The 25535-nt window shown below is 40.2% G+C and overlaps 1 protein-coding gene across 3 annotated transcripts in view; it reads left to right on the plus strand.

Annotated features, from left to right (window-relative positions):
* The first annotated feature begins 891 nt into the window (after nucleotides 1–891).
* GIPC2 (GIPC PDZ domain containing family, member 2) overlaps nucleotides 892–25535 on the plus strand; it is a 44677-nt gene continuing 20033 nt past the window's right edge. The window contains exons 1-4 of one of the 3 annotated variants that reach the window (XM_014544388.1): nucleotides 988–1075; nucleotides 7928–8107; nucleotides 10973–11028; nucleotides 11500–11680. In XM_014544388.1, coding sequence (XP_014399874.1) covers nucleotides 10999–11028; nucleotides 11500–11680 — 211 coding nt within the window. In that variant the 5' untranslated portion in view covers nucleotides 988–1075; nucleotides 7928–8107; nucleotides 10973–10998. Of the gene's footprint in view, nucleotides 1076–7927; nucleotides 8108–10972; nucleotides 11029–11499; nucleotides 11681–25535 lie in introns of all 3 variants that reach the window. The other 2 variants (XM_014544389.1, XM_014544387.1) reach the window with 2 other exon arrangements.

Here is a 25535-nt window from a genome sequence, read left to right on the forward strand (position 1 = left end):
AAAATCTCCACACAACTTTCCAGTGTTCTAGTTTTTTATTCTGTCTCTACCATCATGTGAATTTGGCAAGCTGCATTACACGCTCCAGAATTCAGTTTCCTCTTTTTTAAAATTAAGGAATTGTATTTAATCTGTAAGGTTCATTTTGGACATTTTTATTTTAGCCCCTCATTCACTAATTAAATTACTTTTCTCAAGCACTGTAATGTAAAATAAAATTTTCCTCATTAACATTTTGTTACCAGTTTTTAAAAATAGTCTTGCATGTATTTTCATTGTGGCATAGATAGCATGACCTGACCTTTGGGAACACAACCTTTGATTTCAGCACTGTCAATGGGAGGTGACAGAAGATTAAACCACTTTGAAATTGCCAAGACCTGAACTCAATCTTGACTGACAAGTACTGGCTTAGTGACCAAAGGCAAATTATTTACTCTTACTAAGACTCAATTTCCTCATCTGTAATATGGAGATGATAATGTATTTATAAAGTTATTGTGAGCATTAAAGTAGATAATGGATGTAATTTGCCTAGCACAGAGTCTGGTTTATGGGGAACAATAAAAAGTACCTAATATTGTTGATATAAACTTTTTTCAAAATTGTTTTTTTTTTCAATTACCATTTACATTTAATGTTATTTTGTATTAGTTTCAGGTGTACAGCATTGTAGTTAGACAATCCCATACCCTACAAAGTGTTCCCCTGAAATTTCCAGCACCTGACCATGCTATTGACACTATTTCCTACCCTGTACTTTATTGATGTAACTAACCTCTTCTGTCATAAATCAGGGACTATTTCATTCAAATATTTATTAAGTAAATGAATGACCAGAATGTTTTCCTGATGGAAACTGACCTAAAATGTTTTTTTCTTCTTGCAGATCTTATATTGCACTTTAAACACACCTAAAGTTGACATGGAAAAACTCTTAGGATCACAAATAGGTCTTGAAGATTTCATATTTGCCCATGTGAAAGGGATCAAAAAAGAAGTGAATGTGTATAAATCTGAGGATTCACTTGGTCTCACCATTACAGATAATGGTATTGGCTCTGCTTTCATAAAGGTAAGTCTGAAAAAATTCCCGTGTGACCTGAGAGTAACACTGAAGAAAATCTACCAGGTCCAAGACAGTTGGAAATGAACTTCAGGGTGAGAGCCCTTTAAGAAGGGATGGATAGATTGGTAATGTTTCATTAAAAAATGTTTTAAAGACATCATTTTTTGTTTACCCTTTCCTTGAGTTTCTTCTGTTCAGTTTAAACTTCCTCTAGAATTTAGAACTTACTGAAAATCTGGCCCTGGTGCCTACTCATCCATATGAACTCTCTTAGGTCTGTAGTTCATTAACATCTGATGGTTTCCATGCGATTTCCTGATTTAGTGTTATTTCCAAGTGCATATACTTTTGGCCATCTTATTTACTTCTTTAAAAAAGCTCTTTAAACTTTTCTAAATGTTATAATTCTTTTATCAAAATAGAAAGAGAGCACTATGGAGCTGCAAAGGCAAGAGAAGGAAGTTTGAAATGGTATAAGAGTGGCAAAAAGAAAAGTAGATTCATCTCTTAAAAATAACAATTTATTATTGTAATAAGTAGTTGTAAGAACACTGACTTATCATGAACCTGGCACTTTGCATACGTTTTCTCATTTAATCCTTATAATAGTTCTATTTGGTTGGTACTGTGTTTTTCATTTTATTTACTTTTTTGTTGAGGTGTAACAAATTTTTAATGTACAGCTTAATGAATATTTATATACTTACTCATATGTAACCACCACCCAAATGAAGGAAAATTTAATTTCTACCACCCAGAAGGCTCCCTTGTGCCCCTTCCCAATCAGTATTTTTAGCTCTTCCCCACAAAGATAGCCACTCTTCTGACCTCTATCACCATATTTTGTTTTGCTTGTTCTTGAACATCATATAGGTAGCATATATTATGTACTCTACTGTTCCTGGCTTCTTTTGATCAACATAATGTCTGAGATTCATCCACGGGCACTGTTATCAACCTCTGTTTTACAGATGTAGAAAACAGGACCAGGAGGTTTAAGTAGCTTGCTCTAAGTTTTCCAGCTGGACAAATTCAGGATTTGATTCCAAGAGATCTGACTCCAGAGCTGGCAGTCCTCCTACCGAGCTAAGAATACATGATAAACTTCATGCAATAGAGCATGCTTCCATGCCTGTATTTTGTCAGAATCCTGGATTTGCTGATGCACTGTCATCATTAAAAAAATAGTCTTAGGGAAGTTATCTTCTTAATTGTAAATAGTACCTTATTTAACTTCCCGTTTGATAGAATGGCTATTTTTAGCTCTGCAAAAGATATGACAGTGCTGAAGGTTGAGTGGGTGACCAAATGGAAAATCGGTGAGTTGGAAAGTCATGTGGGATTATCTGGGGGAAGCTCAGGACATGGGGCACACGCAGCAATGCCTTTCTAATGTCAGCAGGGAAGGGCTTGGAAGTTTTGCAAACATGCGTGGATTTTTTTATATCTTCGCCTCTGATGTTCAGAGCTTGTGTTTCTATTTTTTATTTAATGCCTTGTCAAACACGTGCCTGCCTCAGAGCTCTAGTCACTGGCCCTGTAGAGACAGAGAACATGATGGCAAAAATAGGTGGTACATACACCAAACTGCTGACATATAGTTCAACTTACAAGAGAAATGAGTATTATACTGTGTACATGGTTGGTGGGATTTTCTAAAAATTGAGGGGGGATAATTTCAAACTTACTGAAAGAATGTAATAATAACATGAAGAACTCCTATAAAGCCCTTTACTCAGATCTCCAATTTTTACCGTATGCTACATTTGCTTTCTTCTTCTCTCTCTCACACATGTATTATATGTACAGGCACACTCATAGACATATATGTAATTTCCCTGAACCATTTGAAAAAGTGGATTGCATATGTCATCTCTTTATTCCTTAATACTTCAGAATGTAGTTACTGAGCACAATGATGTTCTCTTATATATAACTACTAGAGGCCTGGTACATGGAATTCATGCACAGGAGGGGGGGGGTGTCCCTCAGCGCGGCCTGCACCCTTTCTAATCTGGGACCCCTTGGGGGATGTCTGACAGTCGGACATGCCTTTCACAATCTGGGACCGGGGCGGCTTTGCCTGGGCCAAAGCCACAGGCACCCAGGACCAGGGGCAGGGCAGCTTTGCCAGGGCCCGGCTTTGTCAGGAAGGATGTCCGGAATGCCATCCAGAAGACATCTGGTCTAATTAGCATATTATCCTTTTATTGGTATAGATATTACAACTATGAAATTCAGGAAATCTGTCAGTGACAAATGCTTTTAAACTAATCTAATGTGTCCATATTGCAATTTTATCAGTTGTCCTAATAAATTCCTCTATAGTTCCCCCCCTCCCCCCGGTATAGGTCCAATATAGGATCATGGGTTTCATTTAGTTGTCATGTCTTTTTAGTCATCTTTATTCTAGAAAAGTTCCTCAGCCTTTTACATAATATCCCTCAATTTGGGCTTTTCTGATTTTTCCTCATGTTGCAAAGCAGGTTACCCATTTTTGGCAGGAAAATTAGATAAGTGATGTTGTGTCCTTCTCAGTGCACTACATCAGAAGGTGTGTTGCGTTGGTTTGTCTCATTTATGACGTTAATTTTTGTCACTTGTCTAAGTTAGGGTCTGCCAGCCTTACACACTGCAGAGTTAAATTTTCTTTTGCAGCAATTTGTAGGGAGATACTTTGAGATTATGAAAATATCCTGTTCTCTTACTTGTACCCCACAGATTTTGCATCTATTGGTAAGTTTTGCCTGAATCAGTCTTTACTATAATGGTTGCAAAATGGCAGTTTTTCTAATTTCATCATTCCTTATATATTTCTTTAAAACCTTCTTATTGAAAAAAAAACTCTCCACTTATTTTTTGGCTTATCTATTATCAGCATGAACAGGCGGTTTCTTATTTTATTCAGTGGGTTATGGTCCATTACTATTGTTTACTTTGATGCTGAAATCCTCTGAGAGTGGCCTGCAGGAAGCCCCTTCAGCTGCTCCTGTATCCTTTTGACATAGCTCCTGTCATTTTGGTGAGCAGTTCCTTCCTTTTGGCACAAGAGGTTCTAGTTTCATCTTATACATTCTTTCTCCCAGGTCTGGAATCAACCATTTCTGTAAGGAGCTCTTGTTTTTTTAGTGAGGACTGATATTTCAAAATCAAGATTGGATACTTGTTGTACTCATTCATTCAGTGTCACTGTTTCTAGGTCCTTTCAGGGGCAGGGTTAGAAAACATGCATTTTAGAATTTATAAATTTACTAGAGGCCCGATGCACGAAATTCGTGCAAGAGTAGGCCTTCGCTGCCTCGATCCGCCCCTTGCAGCTGAGGCAGCTGCCTCAATCCTCCCTCGCAGCCGCAGATGCCTCGACCCCTCTCTTGCAGCCACGGTGGCTGCAGCCCCAGCTTCGTCCTGGAAGGATGTCCAGTCTAATTAGCATATTACGCTTTTATTATTGTAGATTATTATACTTCCAATTATATTCCTGTCCCGCAGAGTTCTTCTAGGCTTCCCCATACTTTTCAAAATCATTGAAATACTTTCTCAGAATAGTTTTAGAATTGCTATATTCATACTCTGAAAAATAGGCCTATTAAGAAGAGTTTAGGATTTGTATGCATCTTTTGTCTTTAAACTAAATGGATGTATATAATCAAAGGATTCTATTCAAAAGTTTCTGGGAATTGGTTTTCTCCTGCTCCCACGGCCCACATAATTGTTATTCATTTGAAATACTGTTGATTCCAATTGCTTCTCTCAGTTGAGGTTGAGTTATTCCTCTCATTCTTGTTGACTTATTTTTTTTCTGAATATGTAAAATATTAACATGATTCAAAAGTCAAAACTATGTTAAAAGATATTCAGAGATGTGTTACTCTCCCCCCCACTCACCCCTTCTATCCCACTACTCATTTCCCCCACTCAGTAGAAGTAATCAATTTCATTAATTTCTGGCTCACGATTCCCGAGTTTATTTTTGCCAAGATAAGCAGGAAAAAAAGGGACTTTGCAAGAGTTAAGCATGGTCCCTGTGCAAGGATGATATGCAATCTTCTCTGTATAGTTCCAGTTTTAGTGTATGTGCTGCTGAAGTGAGTATTTGATATGCTTTTAGTGGTGGCTGGAAGTTGGGTAGGTTCAAGTCAGAATAGGAGAGTGTGGTAGGGCTTCAGACAAGGGGAAGGTCAGGAGGGAGGATTCCATGCCTAGGAAGGCAGTGTAGTATAATGCGTAGGAACATGACTTACAATCAGATAGGCCTGCTTTTAGTCTAGGTTTAACCACTCATTAACTTGCTGCGTGACCTTGGACAAGTCATTAAACCTCTCTATGCCTTCTCTCAAATGGGAATATTAACACCTACTTTATAGGATTATTTAGGTATAAAATGATGACACATATAAAATGTTTTACATACTTATAATTGACTAGAGGCCTGATGCATGAAAATCATGCAGGAGTAGGCCTTCCTTCCCCTTGCTGCTGGCACCGGCTTCTCTCTGGCACCCAGGACTTGGGCTTACCTGCGGCTGCCAGCAGGCACCCGAGACCCAGGCTTCCCTCACAGACCCAGCTTCGTTGGGAAGGTCGTCCGGAAGGACGTCTGGTCTAACTAGCATATTACCCTTCTATTATTATAGATAGCTAGTACCTGAATAATAGTAATAATAGCACATCATCACATAATTAAGAGATGAGATCAATGCAGATAAATATATTGAATAGTTCTGCATGGTCCAAACTCTTCAGGTGAAAAGACAACAGACTTAAACATTTATGATTTTAGTACTGAAGTCTCAACATTTCCCAGGAAAAATTATATATATATATTATATATGTATATATAATCAGTCAGAAAATTGAGTATATTTAAAGAACAAAATTTTTACATTCCTATAACATTTTAAGACTGGATTTGGCAAACATTTTCTATAAAGGGCCAGATAGTAAATATTTTAGGGTTCATTATAATTTAAGATCACACACTCTCTGTTGCAACTACTCAGCTCAGCCATTGCAGCACAGAAGCAGTTATATACAACACTTAAATGATGAGCATAGATGAATTCTAAATAAGTACAACCTTATCTATAGGCACTGTAATTTGAATTTAGTATAATTTTCACGTGTCACAACTATTCTCCCCACCCCCCAACCATTTAAAATGTAAAAATCACTCATATCTCATGAGCTATATAAAAACAAGTGGCTATATGAGCCATTGTTAGCTGCTTCCCTAGTTTAAGAGAAGACTTATACTTTGACTCAAAATAGAAATAAGGGCTTATACCAGGTGATTAAGGAATGAGGCTAAATTGACTTAAGAAAACTAAATTTATTTTGAATTAAGTGATTTATAAATAAACACAAAATGGTCATTATAGAATATCCTCTTGTAGAAATCTTTATGATTTGGGGTACTTTTACGTTAGTAGAATTAAGTCAAGCACATTTTATGCAGCATGATCATTATTTTGAGAAATATGGTACTTATATATTTCTAACTTTTTGATTACTTAATTATCCAGAACTAATAATCAGCAAGGTTGGAAACATGCAATTTCAAGGGGTCAGAGGGTTCTAGGATGGAAGTTAGAACCTGTGAGAAGAGGCATGTAAAGCCAGAAGAGAAGTAGTGATCTGAGGAATTAGCTAATGTTTGAGGTCCAGAAGCTGTGATATGGATGAAGAACAGCTTTAGAAGTGAGCAAAAGTAAAGTGGAAAGGTGGGGTTGTCAAAAAAGAGATTGCAGAGTTCAAAGGTGATAGGTCATTTTCTCCCCCAGCTTTATTGAGATATAATTGACATACATAACATTATGTAAGTTTAATATGCACAGCATATTGATTTGATACATTTATATATTGCCAAATGATTACAAAAGTGATAGATCATTTTGAACAGCTATAACCCAAAACTCTGCTCTTGGGGTCATCTCATCTGACTTTTTTTTTTAAACTAGATATTTGATCTTGGGTTAGTTAGATCTGTCTGATTCTTAGTGTTTTGTGGAAAGAGCATGGCATTTTATAGTTATACCACTTCCATTTGAAACCCAAATCTGCTGTTTATTAGCTGTGTTATTTTGGGTAAGCCATGTTTCATTGTGCTTTGATTTCCTCATCCACTAATGGGATATTAAATATTCCCCTCCTAGATTTGTTGAGAGGACTAAATGAAATAATTATTTACAAATGTGAGTAAGGTTTCAGGACAGTATTGGGAGGGTCAGCACAGATCTCAAAGTTGCTGACCATGGCGGTGGGACCTGCAGCTCAAACAACTTTGAATCTGGTGCTTAAGACTTTCAGGGGGTTGGGGGGTGGGCAGGAGGCCACCTTAGAGTTCTGCTGATACCTGTGATGAGAAGACAGAGTTCTGTAAATATATGGGGTGTAATAATGGAAGATACTATCATAATGTCTGAAATGGTTGGGAATCTCTAAGTTTAATAATGTTGTAAATTCCTATCTTCCAAAAATATATTTAATGTCTTTGCTTTTTTCAGCATCAACCTCCAAAGTCAGGTGAAGGAAAGTTCTGAGTGTTACAGTGAATGATATTAAGTGATGCAGTAAATATAAGCATAGAATTAATGCCTCTTTTTACCCCTTCCTAGTCCTTTGTGCCTGAGTAGCTCTTTTAGCAATATTATTAATCTTTATCAAATTATGGTTATGATTATCAAAGTATATTAGATTTCAGAAATTTGTCTCAATTGCCACTTCCTTCTTTATCTACTTAGGAAGCTAAGACTCAGGTACATATAATTAATGTCTCCCATTTTGCTTCTGTATCTGGTTCACCTTATGGTACTCTTACTCCAAGTTTCTTACGTTGACTTTCCTGTCTCTTCATCCCAGATCTGTATCTGCTGCCCGTGATGATTACATATGCTTTGACTTTTCTCTTGCTCACCTGGATTCTCACCTGCTGACTTCTGCCTCTCCTCCCTCTGTCTGGGCACTCTTCTGGTGGCTTCCGTGGCTACTCACAGGGCCAGGTGACCCTACATTTCTGTTACTCTGCCCTTTAATTTACCGGTAAGATTCATACAGGTCTTTAAAGAGTTTTATTTAGTCAGTTTTATATAACACTTATTTTTCACAAAATTATAACCATGTCTTAAATGAAAAATTATATGTAAAACTGAAAACTGTATGGTACAGTTGATTGAGAAAAATAGGTTCAGAATGTATCAAGAAATAACTTAGAATAAAAATTAAGAAAAAAGTCAAGAGTTACAGATTTTCACATTCTCTAGTGCTTTAAGAATGGTTAGGTGACAGAATATTAGGGATTTCTTTGGTTGAGAGTATTACAGATGTCCCCCATTTTCCCCTCTTTGACCCCCCTCCACCTGGCTCCCACCCCACCCCAGGCCTTTTACCTCACCATTGTCTGTGTTTATGGGCTATGGAGATTTTTTGTTTGTTTGATCTTTGGAGTCTAGTGTTCTGTTTAATCTGGCTTATGTTTCTGTGAGTAGTGTGTTGTAGTTACCCTTCTTTGTTTCCATAGCTTATAAGGCTAATGTGCACTTATAATAAAACAATGCCAGTTAGATTATGAAATTTCTGGTTTCTTTGCTTTATAATGAACTATTGTAATAATATTGATAAGTTCTGTTTGAATCAGCATTATTGTGTCATTGGCATAAAGCATAGTAACTATTACAATGAACATAGCAGTGCTTTTAAAATTTCAGGGTAAAAAAGAAACCTGGTGTGAGTTTTGGAATATTAGTAATAAAATTTAAAAATTAAAAATGCCCAACTTTCCCAGGTTAGTCTTTTACAACTTTTTTTCTTTTGGCAATATTATGGAGAAGCTGGGGTACATTAGATCAATTTCTCTCTTAACTATTGTACACAGTGATCCATTAGCCAGCTGATTCAGATGTTATTCTTTCACCTGGCAAGAGTGAAGAGAGGCCCAGTGCACAAAATTTGTACACTGGGGGGGAGGGGTCCCTCAGCCCGGCCTGTGCCCTCTCGCAGGGGAGCGGGCCTAAGCTGGCAGTCGGACATCCTTAGTGCTGCTGTGGAGGTGGGAGAGGCTCCCCCCACTGCCGCTGCGCTCACCAGCCTTGAGTCCGGCTTCTGGCTGAGCTGTGCTCCCCTATGGGAGCGCACTGACCACCAGGGGGCAGCTCCTGTGTTGAGTGTCTGCCCCCTGGTGGTCAGTGCATGTCTCAGTGACTGGTCGTTCTGCCGTTCGGTTGATTTGCATATTAGCCTATTATTATATAGGATATATACATGCACTTTCAAAATGAGCCAAAACCGGCTCTCCGACACTCCCCAAGGGCGCAGGCCAGGCCGAAGGACCCCACCGGTGCATGATTGGGGCCGGGGAGGGACACGGGAGTTTGGCCAGCTGGGGAGGGACCGCGGAAGGGCTCCAGGGCATGTCCGGCCCATCTTGCTCAGTCCCGATCAGCCAGACCCCAGCAGCAAGTTACCCTACCAGTCAGAGCGTCTGCCCCCTGGTGGTCAGTGCACGTCAAAGCGACTGGTCAACCGGTCAACTGTCTGCCCCCTCTTGACCAGTGCACATCATAGCGAGCGGTTGAGCAGCCTTAGCATATCATTAGCATATTATGCTTTGATTGGTTAAACAGATGACCGATCAACTGGACACTTAGCATATTAGGCTTTTATTATATAGGATAGAAGCAGCCCCTGGTATTCCTATCCTATTATTCCCAGGAAGGATTTGTGACACCTGAGGCTGATCGTGGCCTTCATTTTTCTCCATTCCTTACCTCTGTGGAGGAACTTGTCCATCCTTTGCAGGGTTGTCACTTGTACAGTTTTCTGGCGTTCCTAAAATTCCTTCAGAAATTCTTAGTGTTCTCTTAGGGAGTCTTAGTCCTCATTTTGAGGCTGTAGTATTGTATCTGGGTAAGATAGATTTAAGAATAATCAATTGAAATTTCTCATTGACTCCTAAGTTCTCACCTAAAACATATGTGGAAAATCCTATCTAATAAAGAGGGAATATGCAAATTGAACATCACACTGTCACAAAGATGGCGGCGCTCATAGCCATAATATGGTGGCGCCCAATCCCCTCAGCCCCGTCGGAGTCCCCAAGTCCTTTCAGCCATGTCAGGGCGGGGGAGGGTGGCAGGCACCTGGTGTGGCCAGACCCGCCCTCAGCCCCCCAGCCACCTAGGGTCGGCCCAAGGCGCAGGCAAGCCTTGGATGTCGGCTGCCCAGCTGATGCCTGAGGCGCAGGAAAGCCTCCGATGTTGGCTGCCCAGCCACCCAGGGCCGCCCTAGGCTCAGGTCACCAGGGCCTGCTGAGACTTGCGCTGCCAGCAGTGGCAGCAGCAGAGGTGTGATGGGGGTGTCGCCTTCCCCTGATCGCCCTAGGGTCGGCCCAAGGCGCAGGCAAACCTTGGATGTCGGCTGCCCAGCTGATGCCTGAGGCGCAGGAAAGCCTCCGATGTTGGCTGCCCAGCTACCCAGGGCCGCCCTAGGCTCAGGTCACCAGGGCCTGCCAAGACTTGCGCTGCCAGCAGTGGCAGCAGCAGAGGTGTGATGGGGGTGTCGCCTTCCCCTGATCGCCGGGTTGCCTCCCACCCTGAGGGCTTACGGACTGTGAGAGGGGGCAGGCCGGGCTGAGGGGCCCCTCCCCGTCCAGTGCATGAATTTTCATGCACCGGGCCTCTAGTGATGCTATAGAAATCATTTTTATTGGCTCCCCAAATGGTAAACACACCTGTCTTTTATTAAGTGTCAATTTTCTTAGCTAAGGTTGTATGAAGTCTTGAGTCACGGCATTTGTAGCGAAGGGTTAAAAAATATAGCCAGTAGAAAAAGCTCAAGTTCTGTTCTTATGTAATGGACTTCATGTTGAAATGATTTAATAATCATTTATGGAGGGACTCTTCTCTGCAGGCATTGTGCTAGCTACAGGGCTTACAATGGTGAATACGACCATCTCCATCCCCAAGGTAAATAAACAATTGCATGGTGGTTATGTTGAACTTGGCAAATTACTTGATCTCCCTAAGTCTCAATTTTCCTGAGACATGAGACTCTCATTAAGGTTGTTAAAATTAAATGAGATAGTAAATGTAAAGTGCTTAGCTTAGAGCTCAGCATATATAGCAAATAGTACTGCAGAAGCATGATGAGAGTGATACCTTACCTAATCTCGGGGGAGTGGGCTGGAGAAGATTTCACGAGGAGCTTCTCAGAGGAGGTGGTGACTGGGATGGAGCTGAATTCTGAATGATAAGGAAGAAGAAGAATGGGTGGAGGTAAGATGGTTGTCTTTTGTTGCTTGGTCTTCCATCTTTAACTGAGCATTAAATTGCATTGTTAATATGTTAATATATTGTATGTTATGTCTCAAGAACATGAAAAGTAATGTTAACAAAGTTCTATTTTACATTAAGCAATATCCTTAATTTTTTTTTCAGAGAATTAAAGAGGGCAGCATAATTGACTCAGTTAAAACAATCTGTGTGGGAGATCATATTGAATCCATAAATGGAGAAAATATTGTTGGGTGGCGTCATTTTGATGTTGCTAAGAAGTTAAAGGAATTAAAAAAAGAGGAACTCTTTACCATGAAGTTAATAGAACCTAAGAAGGCATTTGGTAAGTTGGTTTTATGTGTGTGTGTGTGTGTGTGAATATTCCTTACCCTGGACATCTTTCTTTTTTAAAATCACTTTATTACCACTATTTATATACTTTTCATACTTATACTTTTCTCTTTGTGCTGAATTGTTTTTTTCTTTTACATTTTCTATTTATAAGTGTTTTCAATTACCGTTTATATTTAATATTATTTTATATTAGTTTCAGATGTACAGTAGAGTGGTTAGATACTTGTCCCCCTGAAATTTCCAGTTTCCCTGACTTAACTCTCTAAGGGAAATGAGTACTGTGGTGTGGTGGCACGTGCTTCTGGTGTATCATTTAAGAACATAGGAAATAATAGATAGTACTACTTATAAGGAAAACAAACATTGAAGGACAAAAAAATGGCGTAGAAGGACATTCTCTAAAAAAGGCATCTGGAGTTACAGAGTCTTTGAGTTTGATGTGGTTGTTCCAAGCCAAGAACTGCACATTGTGTTGTGTTCATCTTCCTAAGCAGTTCGATTTTTATTAAGTTCTCTAAACTATATTAGCTGTCATTCCTGGACCGCAATAGCAAAAACTTTAGTTACACACAGAAGTGGTATTTAAAATAGTTGTCTAGTCTATTTTAAAGACTTTTCCTCCTTTGGCATTCTGAATTGGCAGGGTGGGATGGTATGAAATTACTTTGGTGTGACATCTGTACTTGCTTGGTTTTAGCCATGGCAGCTGTGTTCCAGCCCTTGTTCAAACCCCCAGGGCCATCTCATCTCCAGGAAAAGGTGCCAGCTTCTCTCAGTACCCAGCACTATTTTAATAAGCCGAGTGACGGCCTAGTGTTCATCAGTGTGAAAATATCTTCAGAATTATTCTGGGCCTGCCCTTACTCATCCATGACCCCACCCACTTGGTGTTCTTTCCTTTGCTCAGGGAACAGAAATATTCCTTGTGGCTTCTCTAATGGCTCTTTTCTCAGGGTAGTTAGTGACCATGATGGGAGGATGCAGTGGGTCTGGGGAATTACGCTTCTTCCTTGAGCAAGAAAGTGGCAGATCCTAGCCATATGGAATTGGAAAGTGTTTTCTGCTTCCATGTGATTCTGTGTCTTTTAATAGAAATACAGTATAGGTTATATTACTTGTGGGAGACAGAGTTCCAAGAAGATGTAAGGAAAGAATGCTGTATGCCGGTGCTGCTCTGGGGGGACCACTCTAGAAACCCGGCTATGGATAAGGTGATGCTGCGTGGTGCATTGCAGCATCTGAGCTCGCCTCTCACAGAGGAAGGTGGGCCAGCACTTGTTCCTTTTGAAGTGGCTTTGCTTGGTAACCAACTTCCCAGGTGTCACAGTACATAAATTGATAGCACGTAGACCAGGGGTCCTCAAACTACGGCCCGCGGGCCACATGCAAATACAAATATTGTATTTGTTCCCGTTTTGTTTTTTTACTTCAAAATAAGATATGTGCAGTGTGCATAGGAATTTGTTCATAGTTTTTTTTTAAACTATAGTCCGGCCCTCCAACGGTCTGAGGGACAGTGAACTGGCCCCCTGTTTAAAAAGTTTGAGGACCCCTGATGTAGACCTTGTGTGTTGCCAGGCATGACTTGGCCTCTGTCCTTCCCAGTTGGATGTTGGGCAACTTACTGAGCTTTAATTGTACTTTTCTAAAAATGGGGATAATATTGTCTGTCATTGGGAAACTTAGAATTGTACATAGCAAGTACAGTATAAGTATTAACTATATAATAATTACTATTGTTGGTATTTGGTTACTTTAGATACAAATGTTCCAAGCTATTTTTTTTTTTTTACCTCAACTAGTCACCACAATTTCAGTGTGCAAAAGGATGTTCAAAAATTAAAGCTGAGATATTTAACATACACTTAGCTATGCTGAAAGGTTAAAATGCAGTTAAAATTAGAGTACTCAGCAGGGCTGTATCATTGTGCACTGCAGCTGTCTTTCTTCCGGATTGAGTACACAACCCAGGCATATGCCATGACCAGGAATCGAGCCGTGGCATCCTGGTTCATAGGTCGATGCTCAACCACTGAGCCATGCTGGCTGGGCAGAAATAGTATTTGATTTAGACTCTGTAAATCAAAGTCATTCTCATAGTATAGCCCAAGGAATATAATTTTCTTTCCACATTTATCTCTGCCTCATATTATTCTTGTTTTTTAAAAAAATATATTTTATTGATTTTTTACAGAGAGGAAGGGAGAGAGATAGTTAGAAACATCGATGAGAGAGAAACATCGATCAGCTGCCTCCTGCACATCTCCCACTGGGGATGTGCCCGAAACCCAGGTACATGCCCTTGACTGGAATTGAACCTGGGACCCTTCAGTCCACAGGCCGACGCTCTATCCACTGAGCCAAACCGGTTTCGGCACACATTATTCTTGTTTTCCAGAGTTAACCTTTTCCTATGTTTTCTTTGTTGCCTCCTAAGAATTCCATGAACAGACTTGAGAAGAACACTGGGTACGATTTTCCTAAAGAAGGTATATTATTTCAACATCCTAAATTCTGCTGGTGCTGTGGGTTAGGATACCTGGAGGTTGATATTGGAGCAGTGACAGATTTTCATTTTCCAAGGCTTCTATGGCAGTTTATCTTAACACAACATAAGCCTGCTGGTTTACATGCATTTTCCACTCTGTGGGTTGGTCCTTGCCTCTGGGCCCCAGCCTGGGGACTTTTCTCTTAGATGTAGGCCTTACTGCACTGCCCATTCTTCAGCCCTTAATTTTGCAGTTTATCTTTTTGCCTCTGAGACAAAGGCAACACTAGTTTGTTCCACATCCTCTGGCTTCATCTCAGCACATTGCTCTTTGCCAGGGAGAGAGCATATATACATCTGGAGGTACTTGGTGACTGGGCTTCCCCTAATTCTCTTGGTCCTAATCTTACTTTTTGCTATGTTTTCTTCCTTCCTTTGTTTTTCTAGCGTTATCCTTGATGCATTGACTCAAATTTCATATTTTGTTTTTATTTTAAATAATTATTTGACTCTCTGCCATCTTGGATTTCTACCAGGAGAAAGGGCCAGTCTAGGTGAGGTAGAATTTTCTTTTTTCTGATTCAAATAGGCCATATTGGCTGAAGCTAAGTCATTTCTGGGATTTTACCAAAAGCTGAGAGAAATGGCCATACACTCCAGTATTTTACTACCAATTTCCCTAAAGATTTAGCCTCAGAAGCATGTGAACTGTGTGTCCCAAAATACAGGAGGGAGTAGTGTAGTTAACTGCCTTGTAGTGGAGTAACATGGATGATGAACACAACTCAGCTATGAAGAGGGGCATCCTTCCTACCTGCTCCTGTTTCCATAATTAGGTCTACCACTAGTCATATCCCACTTCTAGGGGCCATTATATGTGTCAAGATTTTAAAAAAATATATATTTTATTGATTTTTTACAGAGACGAAGGGAGAGGGATAGAGAGTTAGAAACATCGATGAGAGAGAAACATCAATCAGCTGCCTCCTGCACACTCCCTACTGGGGATATGCCCGCAACCAAGGTACATGCCCTTGACCGGAATCGAACCTGGAACCCTTCAGTCTGCAGGCCGACGCTCTATCCACTGAGCCAAACTGGTTAGGGCTGAGCTGAATCTTAAAAGAGGCTTGCTCAATGAACAAATTAGGGAAGGTTGTCCTAGGGAGTAGGAACAGAATAAGCAAATATGCAAAGGTCTGGAGCAGTATTATATATCTGGGAATATGATGATGCATGTCAATGTGATTGGAATACAGGTTATAGGTGGTGGTGTGGCAAGAAATGAAGCTCAAGAGTCAGTGGGCCCCTTATTATCAAGGGCCTTATTATGAAGACTAGAGGCCCCATGCACAAAATTTGTGCATGAGTAGGCCTTTGCAGCCCCACCTTCGTCCAGAAGGTTGTCTGGAAGGTCATCCGGAAGGTCATCGGAGGGTCATTAAGCTGTTTGGCTGTTAGGTTGATTTGCATATTATGCTTTTATTATTATAGATAAAGAGTAGGCAATGGAAAACTAGTGAAGGATTTTAGGTAGGGGAGTAACATGATGAGACTTGGATTTTAGAAAGATTTTTTGAAGACTATGTCAGACTGTGGGATGGGCTATGAGTTAGAGATTAGGAAATTCATAAAGATTCAGTTGTGTTACTTGAGGAGAAGAAAATGAAATTATGAACTTAGACATGGAAATAAGAAATGGTTCGGAGGAATAGGCAATGGTTTGCTGGAGCCATTTGTGCATAACTCTTTTCAGCTTCATGTTCAATGACATCAAGTTAGTTGTTTGAAATTGGCTCTGGTGGGGTGTTTACATCACAGAAATGAGCAAGTGCTGTAAATTGGAGCTTGGTAGCCTGGAGAGGTGATTGTTAAATATTTACCTGCATACCACTCGATGTTAAGAAGGTAGAATTAGTTACCCATTGGAAGTAGAGGTAAAGGAAAAGAAATTGCAAATGATGACTCACAGATTTTTTGCTTGTGTGGGGGACTGAGTGTGGTGCTATTCTTTGAAATGAGGAATTCTTTTAAAAAAGATTTGAGTGAGGAGATAGAGAAGAGGTTAAACTTATAGTACAATTTTGGACCTTAAGAATTTGAAATCTGTGGGGCAATTCAGTTGGAAATGTGCAAGAGGTAGAGGGATGTTGAGAACAGGGGTCTAGGGAATGGGATTTATGAGTACAGTTGTATTCTGTTTAACAACAGGGATACATTTTGAGAAGCGTTATTAGGCGACTTTGTGGTTGTGCTAACATCGGAGTGCACTTGCACAAATGTAGATGGTATAGCCTACTACACACCTAAGCTACATGTTATGGCCTATTTCTCTATAGGCGAGGAAAAATAAATTCTCCTTTACTCTTTGAGTTGTTGGGTTTTAGGTAGGGGGCCTTGATTACCCCTCAGGAGCAGGGGGAGGTGGAGAAGCTCTGAGGGCCAATTGGGGCCAGCAGCCGCCACTTGCACCTGCTGATGGCACCAGCAGCAGGTGCGAGTGCTGGGCGGGACTGTGGTGTGCAGAAGCAAAGAATTTTCAGTAACCACCAGACTCGCCCTGATGACAGCGACTGGCATCCCACCTTTGTCTGGAGCCCCTGCTCACCTTCTCCACCATCCTGCTGCGGCCGCCACCCGCCGCCCGCCATGTTCCACGCTCTGCTGCCTGCTGCCAACACCCACCATGTTCTGTGTGCGCCCCCTGGTGGTCAGCACACGTCATAGTGACCGGTTGTTCGGTTGTTCCGCCGTTTGGTCTATTGGCATATCAGGGTATTATACATATAAATGTGTGTGTATCTATAGCTATCTACCTAGATATAGATATTGTATACATATGGGTCATGATATAATGCATATATTTCTCACTCTGTGTCATTGCAAAAAACATTTGAAAGCCACAGGTTTAAATGACTCCCTTATTGAAAGTCTGTAGTTTAATGGGAACTCTCCCATATCCAGCATGGTTTCTCTTGGTCAGCTGCTTTCTGATCCAAATTTTCCTTCTTCTAGCCATGAGTTGATGGCAACCATCCCAGTCCTTATCAAGTAGCGGCTGGAATGTCTCTGGTGCTATTTTCTTTCTTTCTTTTTTTTTCAAGGGCATGGCTCACTTCCTTCCCTCTTTTGCCAATGAAAAGGAACATGTCTCCACAATGAGCTCAACGCTGCAGAGTTTGCCCTGTAAACCCAGATTTTCCCAAGGCTATGAAAATTCACTCTTCCATTTAACTGGCTTTAGGACCAGACTAGCTCAACTGGTTTGTTTTCCTATGAGGCCTTTTAATGGCAGAAAAATAATTATTAAATGTATGAGGCTTTGATTCCATTTTACTTAGAGGAGTCTCCGTTCGGTTTATCCTGGAGACTTTTGAAAGTTTGCAGTTGTTGCTCTTCATGGAAAGAGGTTTGTGGAAAGAGGCCTGAAAGTGAGAAAGGGAATTGAAAGAAAGTTTACTTCCTAAAGCACGGATAGTCTTTATTTTGGGGTTAGATTTTGTAACAGCCCTCTGGCCTCTGTCTTCTTTTAGAGGCTTCATTTCTGTGCTATGTGTCCATCGGAATAGGATGTTCAGTATGTGAATTATGTTTGAGTCATTCACAGCTGGAAAACTCGGACCTCAGCTTCGTGATTCAGCTTAATTGATGCACTCGTTTTTAAAGATTAAATACATATGATTTTAAAGAGAAACTCTGGCTTTTAAGTTTTGTATGGCTTTTTAGATATCTCAAACATTTAGATATTTCAAACTTTCTATTATTCATGCTATTTCAAACGACAAATGTTTGTGGTGCTTCTTCATATGTATTGAACTCTACCAGATATCCTGGGGAATATGGACAAAGTTACAAAAGGACAACAAAAGTGCAAGTCATTAAGTGCATACACTCCGCCACATACGGCTGTGTGATAATGTGACATCAGGTGAATGAAATTAACCTTTCTTTGCTTTGGTTTCCGCACACATAAAACTGAAGGTGATGACAGTATCTACCACACTGGGCTGCTGTGAGTTTTAAAATGATAAACATCTGTAAACAGTCACAGAATAGTCCTTAATGCAGAGTAAGTCCAATAAGAGTGAGCTGATATTACTACTGTTATTAGGAAGGTGTAACCTTTTCTTTAAGTAGTATATTTAGAAACAAGCTGAACCTACATGAAACAGGAAAAACAATGTGGGTGAGTTGCTGATTAGCAAGTGTTTGTTGAGAATTCTGGTACGCTTCCAGATCCTGGAAAGACAGATGGTAATATCACATCTCATATCAAAGAGTGAAATATATCAGTCTATCATTGTCATAGCTGCGATTTACTTTTCTAAGTACTTGCTAAGTAGGAAATCATTTAATCCTTACAACCATTCTAGAAGGGTAAGCAGTTTGTTCCAGGTTTTGGAGCTAGCTGGCAAGTGAAGGAGGCAGGCTTCTAACCTAGGCAGCGAGTCTCTGGAGCCAGCTCTCTCAGAACTATTATGTTGTCAGCACATTCGTTGTCCTCCAGGAGCTTACAATTTACATAAAAGAGCGGGTGCGTTAAGAATCAAGTAATCAAAAGAGGGGGACATCTGGAATACCTTCAACAGAAAACACAGATTAAAAAGAAAAAGAATCGCCGAAACCGGTTTGGCTCAGTGGATAGAGCGTCAGCCTGCGGACTGAGAGGTCCCGGGTTCGATTCCGTAGCTCAGTTGATTAAAAATGTTGTCCCCATACATCAAGGCTGCGGGTTCGATCCCTGGTGAGGGCACATACAAAAATCAACCTGTAAGTACATAAATAAGTGGAACAAAAAATCTCTCTCTCTCTCTCAAACCAATAAAAAAAGAATCAAATAATTCTATTAATAGCAGTGATAGCTACCATTTATTGGATGCTTATTAGAAGCAATATGGTCTTGTGGTCTAGAACATAGACTCTGGGTTTAATTTCTCCCTCTGCTGCTGATTACCTGTGTGATCTTGGAGTAGTTACTCACTCCCTCTATGCCTGTTTACTAATCCATAAAGTGTTGTGAGGATTAAATGAGTTAATATATGTAAAGTACTCAGGATAGTGCTTGGCACATAGTGCTACATGAATGTTAGTCATTGCTACGAGGACTACTACTCTTAGGGCCTGATTTAATCCTCATGCCATTCCTATGAAGTTTTCCAGATAAGTGACTGAGGCTTGGGCAATTACATACCTCACTGAGGTCACGCAGTGGTGGGCGGGAAGTGCAAGGATAACACTCCAGTCCTCTTTGCTCCCCAGGCTGGTGTTTGTAAGGTTATGTGTTACTGCCTTTTTAGAACTGTGCTATGTGCTGTAATGCAGATTTAAGCAAAGTGGAATTCCGCTGACCTGTCCATGACTGGGAGGGGTTCTAAGGCTTAGAGTGTGGGGGTGGCTGGGAGAAGTGGTACTATTGGGAAGGACTTCCTCAAAGAGAAAGCCATGTGACAGATGATGTTTGGCAGGTTCCACTATTATCAGGGACCCGTGTCCCATTCCCATGTAACTTCCCTTGCGAGGTGACAGGACATCCAACAGAGTTGCATAGGGATGTTAGAGCTGTAAGAGCCATGGCCTTGCAACCTGAGTTGAAAGACTCCCTGGGCCCTGGACTTGACACACTGACTTCGACAGAGAGCTTCAGGGTAGAATCCGTGTACACTGAGCCTAAAATCAGCCCTCCAGATCCTGAGAAGGGGAGAGACTTCTCAAGCATGACCAATACTCAATTTCTTACCAAACCTGTGGTGCAGGGAGCTTCAAGTCAGGTTCAGTCTGACATTTCTTTTTTTCCAGAATAAAATTGTGGAGTAAAATTTAAATCCACTACAGAAATTTCAATGGGTGTTCAGAAAAGGGAAAGATACCAGCAGGCTGGACTAGGTGAGAAAGATTCCTAGAGAAGATTGCACTTGAACTTGGCCGTGGGGCCTGGGAAAAGTATAGACAAGGAAGGATGGTTTCCTATGGGAAGTGTCCAGGACAGTAATGAGTCTAGCCTTGGAGGGACTGCAGCACATCAGGCTGCAAAAGTAGCTCCAATGGCCCCTGTGAGACTGAGATGGCCCCTGGGAAGCTGAGAAAAATACCACATGATCTCACTCATTTATGGATAATAAGGACCATTATAGACTGAGGAACAAAAATGGATACAGAGGCAGAGCAGCATTGAGCAGACTGTCAAACATTAACACTCCAGTCCTCTTTGCTCCCCAGGCTGGTGCTCGTAACGTTATGTGTTACTGCCTTTTTAGAACTGGTATGTACTGTAATGCAGATTTAAGCAAAGTGGAATTCTGCTGACCTGTCCATGACTGGGAGGGGTTCTAAGGCTTAGAGTGTGGGGGTGGCTGGGAGAAGTGGTACTATTGGGAAGGACTTCCCCAAAGAGAAAGCCATGGGACAGATGATGTTTGGCAGGTCCCACTATTATCAGGGACCCGTGTCCCGTTCCCATGTAACTTCCCTTGCGAGGTGACAGGACATCCAACAGAGTTGCATAGGGATGTTAGAGCTGTAAGAGCCGTGGCCTTGCAACCTGAGTTGAAAGACTCCCTGGGCCCTGGACTTGGCACACTGACTTCGATAGAGAGCTTCAGGGTAGAACCTGTGTACACTGAGCCTAAAATCAACCCTCCAGATCCTGAGAAGGGGAGAGACTTCTCAAGCATGACCAATACTCAATTTCTTACCAAACCTGTGGTGCAGGGAGCTTCAAGTCAGGTTCAGTCTGACATTTCTTTTTTTCCAGAATAAAATTGTGGAGTAAAATTTAAATCCACTACAGAAATTTCAATGGGTGTTTAGAAAAGGGAAAGATACCAGCAGGCTGGACTAGGTGAGAAAGATTCCTAGAGAAGATTGCACTTGAACTTGGCCGTGGGGCCTGGGAAAAGTATAGACAAGGAAGGATGGTTTCCTATGGGAAGTGTTCAGGACAGTAACGAGTCTAGCCTTGGAGGGACTGCAGTACATCAGGCTGCACAAGTAGCTCCAATGGCCCCTGTGAGACTGAGACGGCCCCTGGGAAGCTGAGAAAAATACCACATGAACTCACTCATTTATGGATAATAAGGACCATTATAGACTGAGGAACAAAAATGGATACAGAGGCAGAGCAGCATTGAGCAGACTGTCAAACTACAGTGGGAATCCTGGGGAGGGTTGGGGGTGGGTAGGAGATCAACTGAAGGACTTGTATGCATGCATATGAGAATAACTAATGGACACAAGACACTGGGGGCAAGACACTGGGGGGTAGGAGAGGCCGGGGGAATGTCAAGGGGGGGGGAGGAGACATGTGTAATACTCTTTGTAATACTTTAAGAAATAATAAAAAAAAAGACAGGAAAAAAAAAAAAGTAGCTCCAGGCCCTAGTAAGAGGAGCTCGGAAAACTAGGAGGGGGACTTGAGCTTGTCTTAGGGGATAATAGGGAGTCATTTTGATATGAGAGCTGAAGAATGACATGATAAAATAGATTTTAAGGAAGCCCAGAGGGACAATGAAGCCATATTTGATTAGAGGAGAAACCATGTAAGAGGCCGCTGCAACAGTCCAGGGGTAAATGATAAGGGCTGGGATTAGGGGCAGCAGTGGGAATTCAAAGAAAAGAAAAAATCCTGGGTAATAATGTAAAGGCAGAAATGGGGGTTGAGGTACATTGATGATCCTTAGCTAAAGCAGACAGGAAAGTTGAGAAGAAGCAAATGTGACTCCCCGGATTTCTACCTTGAGAGCCTGTGATGAAAGTGATCATTGGAAATGAGGCAGTCGGGGTGTAGAGATGGTGTGGGGAATGTCAGGGAGAAAAGTTCAGTTTGAGATGTTTTGCATTTTATCTGACAGTGGCACTCTTTTTCTTTTTTCTTTTTTGGCAAAGGTTTAAAGTGCTCACAATGACAAATTTTGCAACTTAATCTTTTTATGTTAGAGCTTGTTCTGATATCTAGTTAGACATGTGTTTGGCATCTACCACAAAGACAGTATGGAAAAAGATAAATGAAGAGCAAGTTCTTTTGTGGGGTGTGGCAGATGTGTTAGATGAATTCTGAGTGTAACTGATACATGTGTGTCCAATGTAAAGACCCAGCTGGACAAATACCCTGGCTAAATATGCACTCTTTTCTGCTCTAATTGTTGTTGGCCTAAGAATATCCAAATTTGCAGAGAATTTTTATAAAAATTTACTTGAGCCAAGCAGAGGGTACAATATGCCTAGAAGCAAGATCTCAACAGACTGAGGAAAATGCTTCTCAGTAAGACCATTGCACCTTCTTTTCTGCATTTGGAATTAAGGAGGGAACGAAGGGAAGATTACTGAAGAGGAGAGAAAGCAAGATGTGGATTGGATTACAGGATAGTTAACAGGGTTATGTGCGCTTTTGAGGGTGGTTTCTCTTCTGAGGGGTCTGATGAGAGGTGTTTTAAAGGTGTGTTAACCTAGATGCATGAAAACAATGGACTTGTTTAAAGCAAAGATAAACCTTTTACTAAAGAAGTTATATGTCCGGGGTGTGACCTGCCCATTTAGGAATTTACGATCACATTACTCTGTGAGGTTACTTTCCACACAACCTCTTTGCATCCACATTGTAAACTCTCATTAATAGAAAATGTAGTAAATGCTCACGTTTTTAATCTGAGAAAAATGCAATTATCATAATGTATAATACTAAAATCATTGTAATCTGTATTTCTCAAGACACCCTAAACAGTGACTGATTTATTAGAACAGTGTTTCTCAACCTGGGCTGCACATTAGAATCACCTGGGAATCTTTTTAAAATCCTGATTTCTGGGCCCCATCCTCTGGAAATTCTGTTTCTTTGTTACTAATGTTGTGGCTCCTGCTTCTCAGTAAGACCATTGCACCTTCTTTTCTGCATTTGGAATTAAGGAGGGAACGAAGGGAAGATTACTGAAGAGGAGAGAAAGCAAGATGTGGATTGGATTACAGGATAGTTAACAGGGTTATGTGCGCTTTTGAGGGTGGTTTCTCTTCTGAGGGGTCTGATGAGAGGTGTTTTAAAGGTGTGTTAACCTAGATGCATGAAAACAATGGACTTGTTTAAAGCAAAGATAAACCTTTTACTAAAGAAGTTATATGTCCGGGGTGTGACCTGCCCATTTAGGAATTTACGATCACATTACTCTGTGAGGTTACTTTCCACACAACCTCTTGATAAGAATCAACCAGTGAACACTGGCTGGGTAGCTCAGTTGATTAGAGCACCCCCCTCCTCCAGCCCCATGACTGATATACCAAGGTTGTGGGTTGATTCCAGGTCAGAGCACATACTGGTATAAGAATCAAGCAATGAATGCATAAATAAGTGGAACAACAAATCTCTCTCTCTCTCTCCCCTCCTCCTCCCTAAAAAAAATTTTTTTAAAAAAAAGAATCAACCAATGAATGCTTAAAATAAGTGGAACAACAAATTTATCCCTCCACCCCCTCCTTTCTCTCTCTCTCTAAAGTCAATAAATTAAAAAGAGGAGAAATTATGCTCAAAATTGTGGTTGGAGTATGTTTTCAGAAAATGTTAAGTGGATAAACAATTCTCATTATGTATGAAAAAATGTTTGATATATTAAGTGAAAAGGCAGATTATAAAACAATGTACAGTACTATCCCATTTATAAAAGCTATCTTTAAATGTAGAAGAAGAAGGACTTATAGTGTATGCATGTTGAAATGTTAGCAGTTATCTTTAGGTGTTGAGTTTATTAATAATTTCTTTCTTTCTTTAGGCTTCTTGTGTTTTTTTTACATTTTAAATATAAAATGAACAGACTAATTTTCATAACCAGAAAACAATTATTTTAAAAATGGAGGCTAGCATTCCTAGGCTAAGAAGTAGAGAAACTGAATCATTCCACTTTTAGTGGCTTTATAATTTCTAACTATATGATTATTCTCATTTTAAACAGTTTTCTTTAATATTATTATAAATGGGTCCATGTTAGAAATGTGGTAGAATATTACATTGTATTGTCTCTTTAAATTGCCAGGATCGTTTTTGTCATACTTTTAACTTTTTAAAGGCCAGGGGGAAATATGTGTAATAAATTATAATAAAAGTTAAATTCAATTTTTTAGTTTTGCATTCCCATGATAAAATCATACTGATGAGGCCCAGAAATCAGGATTTTAAAAAGATTCCCAGGTGATTCTAATGTGCAACCCAGGTTGAGAAACACTGATTTAGAATGAATATCAACTACTAGTATAGAGTAGAAGGTAGATAACAGCATTCAGCTGTTTTTAAACTTAGCAATTAAAATAGGATGTAGGCTGAAGGGATCAAAAATGATGCTAAAATGTAAGTGGCTTCCTTAATTTGTTTAATAGTATGAGTATAATATAACTTATTAGAAAAAACAGCAATGATACCAATAATACGTATTTTACCAGAAAGTATTTGTAAAATGGTAGTTATATAATTATAGGAACATGGATTTAAGAAATTATGCTCAAGGCCTGGCTGGGTGCTCAGTTGGTTTGAGTGCCGTCCTGATATGCCCAGGTTTTGGGTTTAATCCCTGGTCAGGGCACATATAAGAATCAACCAATGAACACGGGCTGGGTAGCTCAGTTGATTAGAGCACCTCCCTCCTCCACCCCCATGACTGATATACCAAGGTTGTGGGTTGATTCCAGGTCAGGGCACATACTGGTATAAGATCAAGCAATGAATGAATAAATAAGTGGAACAACAAATCTCTCTCTCTCCCCTCCTCCTCTCTAAAAAAAATTAAAAAAAAAAGAATCAACCAATGAATGCTTAAAATAAGTGGAACAACAAATTTATCCCTCCACCCCCTCCTTTCTCTCTCTCTCTAAAGTCAATAAATTAAAAAGAGGAGAAATTATGCTCAAAATTGTGGTTGGAGTATGTTTTCAGAAAATGTTAAGTGGATAAACAATTCTCATTATGTATGAAAAAATATTTGATATATTAAGTGAAAAGGCAGATTATAAAACAATGTACAGTACTATCCCATTTATAAAAGCTATCTTTAAATGTAGAAGAAGAAGGACTTATAGTGTATGCATGTTGAAATGTTAGCAGTTATCTTTAGGTGTTGAGTTTATTAATAATTTCTTTCTTTCTTTAGGCTTCTTGTGTTTTTTTTTTACATTTTAAATATAAAATGAACAGACTAATTTTCATAACCAGAAAACAATTATTTTAAAAATGGAGGCTAGCATTCCTAGGCTAAGAAGTAGAGAAACTGAATCATTCCACTTTTAGTGGCTTTATAATTTCTAACTATATGATTATTCTCATTTTAAACAGTTTTCTTTAATATTATTATAAATGGGTCCATGTTAGAAATGTGGTAGAATATTA

The sequence above is a fragment of the Myotis brandtii genome, unplaced genomic scaffold (assembly GCF_000412655.1).
Source record: "Myotis brandtii unplaced genomic scaffold, ASM41265v1 scaffold36, whole genome shotgun sequence".
NCBI lineage: Eukaryota > Metazoa > Chordata > Mammalia > Chiroptera > Vespertilionidae > Myotis > Myotis brandtii.